The following is a 10,728-nucleotide window of genomic DNA, read 5'->3' on the forward strand; positions in this document are numbered from 1 at the left end:
GGGGCCCCCCCCCCCCCGCCGCCTAGTACTGAGTTGAGTCTGTTGAGCCAGTGTAATAAATAATTTTTTAAAATAAAAGATCAGTTTTAAATTTCCATGAATAATTTTACTTACATGCAGGAGTAATCTTACTCTACTTCTTTCAGTGCGAAAAGCACTGGGAAATAATTTAGCGAATTGATTTCCATTAGAAAAAGACCCTTAGAAATCCCTGAACATAAAGTACTGCATATGGATGTGTTTGGGGTCTTGGGGGAGGGGGGAAGATGTTTTGTAGCTGACTGCATTCCTGCATAAAACCTTAATTTAAGGGGAATAATGGTCAGTACTTTGTGTGTTTCCTTGTGATTCCAAAAATCTAAATTTAATAAGAATCTGCACGTATGAGTAATTGCAATAAACATTGTTTCATTAGTTCTTTTTGCTATTTGTTTTCGCTTTTCTTAGCTGCTCCCAGATTTAGAGATTGATAAGTCCAAATATCACAAGCTTATGCTTTGTTCCGGTGTCCCCCCCCAAATTAAGGGGAGGGGGTGAGAGTAGAAATCTCCTTTTCACAACTTCCCCCTCGTCATGGATCCCACTGAAAAGAAAAACAATGAAAAATTTTACAGCACGAAACTGAAAGGGAAGTATCACAGTTGTTCGAGATTTTCTTTAAAGAGAAGAATGACATTGTATTAAAATGTTTGAACTTGAGAAACATGCACATTGCTTTTACCAACATGCATTTAATGAAAAAATTCTTTAGGCAAAAAAAAATCATCTTAGATTGCTCCAAAAACATGCAGCCTGTTTTTTTTTTTTTAAAAGGCACTAAAATGAGGTTTAAGATACCAAAACAAAAGCTTAAACTGTTTTAATTTTTTAAATAAATTTGAATATTAATTTGTTTCCTTATTGGCTTAATTGTTAAAATGAGAGTAAGAATCAGAAACCATCTGAGCTAAAAAATCTCTAATTCTGCTTCCTGGAATAATAAGGGGGGAAAAATATGATAAGTAGTTGTCAATATTAAAACAGGCTGAAGGAGGAAGGCTTCGGGCCTTGTAGTAGGTAGAATGAAACAGCAGATTTGAGTATCCACAATCCTTTCAGTATTAAATTTTCAGTAAAATAAAATTACTTGTATATGAAAACATAGCCTTTCCCCAGCTCTCTTTTTTTTCCTGATCAGCTGATGAAGAGACTAGCAGCTCGCTGCTTTGCTGGCTTGTTAATTTTATCCCCACTAACTGTGATTTCCGATAGCCGGCCTGCTGATAGTGGTAAGGTAAATATCCTTTTTCGTTGCCGTCTTGAAGATTCAGTAGAACTACATCCCAGGCATGTGTAGGTGTGTAACACATCAAAAGCCGGTGTTCTCCGTATTTCTGTGTGCAACTGGGTGCTTGAGGAGAGCAATACCATTAACTGTTGACAGCGTTGCATGCTGTATTTATTATTAGCATGTTCAGTCCCCAACATTTGCGGGACAATTTCCTTTTCTTAATCTTCGCTTAGCTGCAGTGTGTTTAGCTGTATAGTTTGGGTGTCCTGCTTTTAGGCAAATGAATATTAATGAAATAATGTGGAAGCTTTTTTTTTCCTCCTCCTTTTTTTTTTTTTTCCTTTTTCCTCATAACTCATCAGATCTCGCCTCCTTCATAGTGGTTATCTGAACACTGTAGGATCATGATGGAAATTGTCTTTTGATTATTAAGGCCTAGCCTCAGACTGTCCCTTAGGATTCTGTCTGTGTGCATGTTGCTTCTTCGGGTTTGCACATTGGAAGATGCATAGAAAACATTCTTTTAATCCCACTAGCATTTTTAACATGCCAGGTTGTTTCGTGTTCTGCACCAGGTTTTCTTCCTAAAACCTTTCTTTTTCAGGAGGCATTGTACACAAGTGAAAGAAATTATGTCTGAGCTGTAATCACTCTTTATATTGATTGTTATACTCACATGATCATAAATATTAGCCATGTTTGGTGCTGTGGAGGAATGAAGGTAATTGCTTTATGATTAGGGCTCTTTCAGCTACGAGAAAGGATTGATTAGCATTTGCATACTGGAAGCAATATTGAGAGCCAGGAGGAACAAATAACAACATCAGTTTATTTTGTGTGAGAAAGCAATCTTGAAATGCAATTGAAAGGTTTTTAAAAATTTTTTTCTTTTTCATGGTCAAATTTTATTTTATCTGGTTTGTTTTGTTTGGTTTTGTTTTTTTTCCATTGCAGTTTTTCTTTGTTTTTCTTAAGTTTTGAGATTTACCAGGGGGATTTTAAAAAAAAAAAAAAAGTTTAAACTTCTGGGTCTGTCACATGGATCTTTTAGCCATTTACGAACAGGTTTCTTTTATACCTGGTTGTTTTTATAGCTATTTTATTATCTCTCTGCATTAGTGCTGCTGGCTCTGGTTTAAAGCAAGCGTTTGCAGGTAATTGGAAAAAAGTGTTTGTTGTCTGTGAGTGTGTGTGTTCTTTATCAGATGATTTAAGTGCATTTACCAAGGAATGTGGCTTTGTACTTCCTGTTTCCTTGTTTACTAATTGCTACGTTAGAACAAAATCTGGATGGAATACGGATTTATGTTGTGAATCATGAGTAAATTGATGTAAAAGCCTAGAGGAGGGTCAGGGCTTATATGATTCTAAGGATGTATTCTTAGAGGAAATTTTTTCTTCACCCACCTCTTTTTTTTTTGTTTTGTTTTGTTTTACCTTCTCCCTCTTGTATAGTAGTAAAACAATTAAGGTCTTTTTCTTATACTGAGCTAAAATTTAATTTGGATTCAGTTATCTTTCAGACACTTACGTGTATAGACCTTTTTGTATTCGTCATTTCTTCTTGCTATTAGTGTTTCTAGCCCTCGCTCTATTTTGTTCCCAGATTAGACTTGGTTTAAAGATTATTTACCCAATATGGCGGTCTTTGCTCTTCTTACTTGACTGGTTACTGTTTACTTCTATTTTTTATCTTATTTTTGTTTGTTTTACTTTATTCTCATGACTCAACTTGGCTTTTTACAATTTTCTCAGTTAATCTCTTGTCTTGAATTTTCCTCCTTCATTCCCTACTACAACAGGCCATTGAAGACGGCAATTTGGAAGAAATGGAAGAGGAGGTGCGGCTCAAGAAGAGAAAAAGACGAAGAAATGTGGATAAAGATCCTGCCAAAGAAGACGTGGAAAAGGCCAAGAAGAGAAGAGGCCGCCCTCCAGCCGAGAAACTATCCCCAAATCCCCCCAAACTGACCAAGCAGATGAACGCCATCATTGATACAGTAATAAACTACAAAGACAGGTGAGTATTTCACTCCTACACCTTGATCCCCTCCACCCAGACACAGTTGGTAGTCACGACAGAGCAAGATGGATTCAGGTGTGCCCTGGGGTGTTAAGGTTCTTTCTGCGTTGTGTTTCATGGCTTTTGCCCAGAGGTATCAGGAACCTTGTACCATTTTCACAGTGGCTGCCATTGCTGTTTTCTATGCTCTTTTACCAGGTATTGTTTATGATATTTGGAAATAGGAGTGTAGGTGACAAAAATTAAAAAGAAAATGTAAACCGGAGGAGTTAGGACTCCTAAGCATCTGTGAAATACCATCCTGTTTGTAGAAGGGCTGGAACGACATAGTGAAATTATACTTTTGGGCTGAGTTGTTTGGGAAAGGAGAATCCTAGCACACTTAAGGTAAATATTTGGTGTTGAGACTCTGTCGAAAACCAAAGAGGTGGTTCGTCAGAAATACCATTCCGTCTTTCCTTCCAACACACTTGTATTTCTGAGCACTCGTTTAAACAACATCTCCTTCTTCCTAATGACACTACATAGACGGCATGGTTTTCTGGGAGATGTACCTCATTTTCATGAGGGTGGAGAAGTCCGCGAGGGACATTATAATCCCCAGACCCGTGTCCGTCAGCTCGACACAGTAGATAAACTAGTTGGGCTACATTTTGGTTAGTTGTTTTGGTTTCTGCTTGATAATCATGTGATGCAGTTTTCATAGAAAGATCACATCTCGTTCCAGTTGAAAAATTGATAACAAACAGAAGAATTAAACATTGTATTTCTCGCAGTTGTGCAGTGGCATTTAATCCGTTTTTGGTCATTTATTACTTTTTTTTTTTTTTTTTAAATTTACGGTAGCGTTGCTCTGTACACCCAGGAGTGTTTAACACACGTAACGAAGCTGTGATTTTAGTTTTTCTTTGCAACTTTAGTGCTTGTTTTATATCAGGAAGAAAACCTCATAATAAAGATGAAGTCGTGTAAACAGGAAGAAATTCCACCAAGAGATTTTATTGTTGGGTCTTTGTTATCTATAAGGAGTTTCTAGAAATGGTGGAAAGTGTTAGCAGGAAGTGTGTGTGAAAGAGTCAGAATTTCTTGCCCTTCTTTGTGTTTTTAGGTTCTCTGCTTACTATTCTTACTACTTGCCTTTGTTGTTCCTTTTTTCAAGTGCATCCCCTTGTATATTTCACACGGGGCAACAAAGAGCAGCCCCATTGTATTGGGTTTGGGGAGGCTACTCATGGACACAGAGGCATGACAGCCGTCCAGACAGGAAAATTCGGCCACAAGTCCGTTCTTGGACCAGAGTAAACGGGCACCCTTCCTTGTAAGCCAAGAATCAGTAACTCTGTCAGGGTTCTGTTCGCCCCCAGCCCTATTGGTAGTTATGCCACAGGCAGGAAGGGTTTCCGGGAAACCAGCTTGGACAAGGATGCCTTATTTTCATCTGCCTCTGGTGTAAAAAAAAAAAATAATAATAGTAAGTAGAGAGGATCGCCCTGCATAAACCTCCAACTTCTCTGCCTCTGTCTCAGGAGAGCAGAACACAACATCTGTTACTCTGACCAGGTGCGCCTTGATATTTGACAGGCGTCTTGCTCATAACCTGCTGAGTAGAGTCTAGGGCGGCGGGAGCACGGCGAAGAGCCAAGAGGTTTAGGAGCTAGGCCTTTTGTTCCAGGTGTCGGCTGGCTCCTCTGTAATGGTGCAGAAGAGGTCACCAGCTGGTGGACCACGTATTGCCCGCAGATTGATTGATTTCGTGATTCATGTTGTTTGGTGGAGGATTGGGGGAGATGGGGCTGGGGAGAAAGCAAACACATAAAACCGGAGAGATTTCTTATAAACTTCAGGCATTTTCCATTCTTTTAGAAAAACCTAAAAAACATGCAGCATTCTACCCAAGTTTCCCCAAGGTCATAACGGGGAGGGGTGAGGAAGTGCTCCCCCTCCCCGCCCATGGGCTCTCCTGACCCAGCTTGCCGCAGCCCCGTCACCTGCTACCATCCTTCCAACGTGGAGTCTCACTTGCCATTTATCCTGGTGCTTTCCCGCCGGGCCCACTTGACTCATTTATATCACCTGCTGGCTCCACAGGCTTCTGGGTGTTGGACTTGCCGGCACACACAGTGATGGGCTGGCCCCTTCCTAGCAACCACCGCAGAACAGGAGGTTAGATGCCTTGCACCTCAGCACAGCACGGCACCGTTGCTGATCGCTTAAGCTCTTACGTGGGTTAAGCCCACGTGTGTTTGACTCCAGCATTTATTTACTACCTGTGGGGCGCTTGGGGGACTTCCTTAACCCCTCTGAGCCTCACTTTCCTCATCCACAAAATGGAATGATTACTGTACCTGCCTCTAGAGGCATCAGGTGAGTTGGAGGAGTTAATACAGGCCAAGCTTGCTTGCTGAGTCGTTTAATTATTAATAATCAGCCTTCCAGACTACTTTTAGCTCATCAGGTGGGTAAATGGAGCTCTGAGCGCTTGAAAGTAAGCGTCTTTGCTAATACGTTTTCCTATGCTTTCCCTCCCCCGCTCCAGACGCGGAAAACACAGTTTCACTGGGACTGATTATCGAACATGTCTTTGGTTTTATTGTAGGGAAAGAATATTTAAATATTTTAGCATGCAGACACTGAGTACTTTTTTCCTCCTGTTTCTCTGGTTTTAATGTATTTATTTAATTCTTCCTTGCAAAGTACCCTCCTAAGGCCCCTTCTGTTAGCCCCCACATTTAGGTCCATTCTGGGGAGTAGGACTCCCCATTCCCACTGCTGCATGCTTCATGTATATTTCGTGTTAGTATTCTAGAAGGAAAAAAAAGCACTTATCCTGAATATTTCTGTGTTTTATTTCTCTTCCCAAACTTGGTGCTCAAGTAGGAGGCGCTCAAATTAGGAGGGCCTTAATTGGATACATTGTTATATTTTTGTTGGTTTTAGAAAATACTGCTGGGAAATGTACCTACCCCTCCATGTGCTGAGATTTTTGTACCATTAAAGTCAGCTACTAATATAGTGTCTCAGCCTACCTGTGCAAGAAATACCACCTGTACCAGCCTCCCCACCCCACCTCAAATGTTAGGGTTCTGACAGTCAGATTAGCAGTGTATTAGATAAGAATTGCCATCTATATTTAACTGATATATAAGAATTAATTAGCTCTCATGAGACAGTTTTTTCAAAGTTCTTGCGTGATTCTGGGACAGATGTATCTTTCTTTTTTATAAAGAACTAGGATAATTTAAGCATCTATTTATTGCCTTTGTTTTCAGTGCCAGGCCTTTTTTTTTTTTTTTAAGGATACTTTTGAAAATATGACCCCAAAGAGCCAGTAATTTTGTGTGTTTCACAAATGTAAAATCTTTCTGCAGTAACTGCTACTTAAAGCTAGGACTGGTCAGCTACAACTCATTGCTACCATTTTCATTCCCCAAATCAAACAGTGTTAGAAGGCTTTGTTTTAACTTGTTATGATATGCATTGTTTTCTGTTTCTATGGGAGGCTTTTAAAAATCCTTTTCTGAGATTATATAATATTTAACCTAAGACACTATTCCTTTAAAAAAGGATCCATCCTAATTTGCATCTGTACCCTTTAAAATTACCCCTGGGATGAGATCTAGAATCAGATGGTGAAGGGTAGGGTCTGGGAGAGCTATCCTGAGTCTAGAGACATGGCTCGTAATTACTTGGATAAGGGAGAGATTCTAGAGGGATCTGGGATTTTTGCTCTCACTGGCCCATCTTCCCATGACCCAAACATGTCCCCCTTGCCATCGTTGACAGACTGCCATCCAGCCTCTGTGAGGACCCCCCCCCAAGAGTTAGTGCACTGTGTTGGGGGACAGTTAATGACACTGAAACGCAGCCACAAACACAACAGTCCTTTCCTGTAGGATTCAGCCCTTCCGACTTCCAGCAGTTCTACTTGGATGGTCAGAGAGCACGTCTGTTCTCATTCCGAGCAGTGTGCTTTGTGCATGTATCCACCTCAGGACATTCTCCTTGAGGCGGAAACCCCTCCCTTTGCTCTCCGAGTGCTGCCTAGACTTGCACCATCCTGGTCCCCTTCCTCAGGCACATCTTATTTTCTTGGTGTCCCATGTAAAATACGGCACCCATACCTCCAGAGGTGCTCTGGTGGCTAATCGCAGGGCAGTGGTGAGCTTCCTTGATCTGCACACCAATATTCTGGTACCCTGCCTCAAGACTGTCTTAACTTTTTCCAGCAACTCTGACACAGAGTTAATCTTAATGGAGAGTGGGACTTGTTGAAAAGCTCCCATTCCTCAAAACATGTAGAAAGCTCTTTTCTCACTTGAATGCTGCCAAGGTTAGCTGTCATATAAGCACTTGATTTTTTTTTGAACCTGTTCTGTATCAATTTCATTCTTTCCCTTATGCAGTTCCATTTAACTGATTCATGTCCCATCTTTCCGGTCTAGTATTATAACTTAATTTCTGTGCCTTTTTTAAAAATCATGTTTCCTTGTCTAAGTCAGTTTTTGTTTTGTTTTTATCATCAGATTTGCTATAAGCTGTTTGTGAGAAACTTCTTAAAGGCAAAGGACGTATCTCTATTATGTGCCCCTGAAAATCCCTTCATGCTGACATAAATGTACTAGCCAGTAATCCTTTTTTTAAAAACAATTTTTTAATGTTTAGTTTTTGAGAGAGACAGAGCACGAGCGGGGGAGGGGCAGAGAGAGAGGGAGTCACAGAATCGGAAGCAGGCTTCAGGCTCTGAGCTGTCAGCACAGAGCCGCGCGGCTTGAACTCCCGAACTGTGAGAGCATGACCTGAGCCAAAGTTGGATGCTTAACCAACTAAGCCACCCAGGTGCCCCTGAACAGTAATCCTGAAAGTTGATTAGCCACCTGCAATTTCTTATGACCATGCCATCATGATACTCACTCAGTCTGTCCTTTGTCAAGTTTATCAAGAAAGGTTGAGGCCAAGACACCCATGTTTATGGCCTCTCCATTCTATCCACCCAGAAACCCCACTGAAAGAATAAAATGAGGTCAGCTTGCCATGGCTTTTCCCCCTACTAGTACTTAAATGATATTATTTATCTTCTCTCAATAGCCCTGTGGCATCTGAATAATCTCTAAATTTTTATGGAGGGTCTTCATCAAGGTTAGTGGTCTCAAGTCTCCTTTTTCATTTTGATGTGGGAACATTGACTCTCACCTCTCGTCCTCTGACTGTTTCTATGTGATTTCTTAAACGTTACTAGAAGCAATCTGCATAGTCTTTCAGGGTGTAATTAGTTTGGAACTGGATACTTGAAATCATGCGAAGCGCCTTCCTATGCGGTCAACAGTCCCGTCCATCGGTGGCTTTTGTCCAACATGTATTGTACCTAACTTTTCTAATCTGAGCATTGTCCTCATCCCTGAAGAATCTGGAAAGGGAAGATGAGGTGGTGTCTTCTCTCCCCTCCCTGAGAATTGTCTGGAGACTGTAGCAGGAGCATTCATGAGGCCTGCCCTGCTGTCTGCTGTTGGGACTTAAGGGCCAGCTTTGCAGATGGACACAGGGAAGCAGTGGACGAGGCAGGAGACCCCTGCCTGGCTGGTCTGATTGGTGGATACAGCGTAGCCAAGAGTGGGGCGGCAGGGCTGGGGACTGCTGGGCTCCTTTGTCCCTGACCCACTTGAGGCTCCACTGTCTTCCCTGAACACGGACTATCATCTTCTTGCCCTGAGTTTTCAGAAGCCTTCGTGATAGTTCTTGCCCTGAGTTTTCAGAAGCCTTCATGATAGGTCTGAGAGCGGTGGAAGGCCTTGGCTTGTTCTGAATTTCAGCTGTCCTCACACTGTAGAAAATCATTCATTCATACCGGAAATATTTATGGCATCCCCTCTGTAGTTCCAACCCTGTACTGCAGAATAGGGCCAGAGGGTAAAAAACCAAAAATCAAAAAGAAAAAAAATAAACCAAAAAAACCCACAGTACTTCCCCTACTTGCTCACAGCGCATGCACTGGGGGAGGTAGACCGTCTCCTTCCAGCAGGTGGGCGGCCAGGGGGATCCAGGGAAGTAATTGCCATGTGAGCCTCTTCAGTGAGGGCACAATGACATTAGTCCTTGTTTAGGGTCACTTTTTAGGAAAAAAAAAATATACCATCATTATAAAGACATTTACCCTGGGAAAGGAGAGCCAGTATGTCATTCCTTTACTTTGTAGCTCCTTTCCCAGGGCGGGGTAGACCGCAAGCCTTAGGACTCAATGTACTGTTTAATTCCTGTACACACTGAAGTGGCCCGTGGCATTGGCCTCAAGCTGAGTAAGGCCGCGCTGCTGGTTTTGAAGGTCCGCATCTCATCCATCCGTGCTCCAGAAGGGATGGGCTCTTGTTTAAAAAAAAAAAAAAAAATGTTGCCTGGTTTTGAGGTTTTCTCTCAAGTGCTTCACCTGACGTGCATGATTTACTGCGAGGGGTGGGGAGGGGGGGGCCTTCCCACACTGATGACCCTCCCGAGGCTTCGATCCAGGGCGCACACTTCACACCACTGCCGGTATTCTCTCTGCGACAGATTTGTAGTAACCGAGATGTTTAAAGCCTAATCTGTGTCCCTGTGAGTATTCTTTTTTCCGTGGTTGTTGGAGTATTTTGTAACTTGTTTGCTTCCCCCCGAAGCGATCAGACGGCTGACCCGTGTGTGTGTGTGGGTCAGTCCCCGCTCACTCCTCACCCGAGTCACTTGAAATGATCCTGCGGGGATCTCTCTTGTTCGCGTCTCCTGTGAACCGGAATCTTCGTTAGTTTGAGCTCACAGAACCTTGCCCGTCGTCCCCCGAATTATTTACAACACGTTCTGTGAAGTGTCTGAGGGAGGGTTTACCATGCCTCGGTCTCCCTTCCTTCCGGGCAAGTGGCCCCGAGACCGCGCCGTCCGGATGTGGCTTCTGTGTCCCCATCAACCCAGTGTCCCAAATGTGCAGCACGGAGAGTGTTCCCGGTTCTGCGCCTTAGTCTTGAAATGCACTCGGGAGCAGAGGTCCCTTGACACACGCTCCGGCCTCGCTCCCGGGCACCCCGCCTTCCCCCCACCCCCGGCCTCTTCACGAGGCCCTTGCCGCGTGGCGGGTGGCCTGGCCTGGGCAGCTGCGTGCATGCCGCCCGCGGCCCCTGCCTTTCCGGGGCGTGTAGCTCCTCGCCGACCGCCGTTGCGGAACTCTGCGGGGCTGCCCGCCGCCCACGGAGGGTGACCGGCCTTCTCGGCGCCGTCGGGCCTTCGTGAGCTCGCAGCGTCGTTGGCCAGCACGCCCCTTCCCGTCCTCCCTGCTGTTGCAGACCCTGCAGCCAGTTCTCCGCATCCTCCCTCCCGCGCCGCTCCGCCCCTCGGTTTACGGCTTCCCCTTCGTGCGGAGCCTCACGCCCTCCGAAGGGCGACGTGGCTCTGGGAAGGGGCTTCGCGAGCGGCGCCC

General features: G+C 43.7%; 1 protein-coding gene across 1 annotated transcript in view; it reads left to right on the plus strand.

Annotated features, from left to right (window-relative positions):
- SMARCA2 (SWI/SNF related BAF chromatin remodeling complex subunit ATPase 2) overlaps positions 1-10,728 on the plus strand; it is a 176,602-nt gene that overhangs the window by 138,412 nt on the left and 27,462 nt on the right. Inside the window, exon 30 of the mRNA XM_077759300.1 lies at positions 3,073-3,290. Coding sequence (XP_077615426.1) covers positions 3,073-3,290 — 218 coding nt within the window. The remainder of the gene's footprint in view (positions 1-3,072; positions 3,291-10,728) is intronic.

This window comes from Crocuta crocuta, unplaced genomic scaffold (genome assembly GCF_008692635.1).
Source record: "Crocuta crocuta isolate KB4526 unplaced genomic scaffold, BGI_CrCroc_1.0 scaffold41, whole genome shotgun sequence".
Classification (NCBI taxonomy): Eukaryota; Metazoa; Chordata; class Mammalia; order Carnivora; family Hyaenidae; genus Crocuta; species Crocuta crocuta.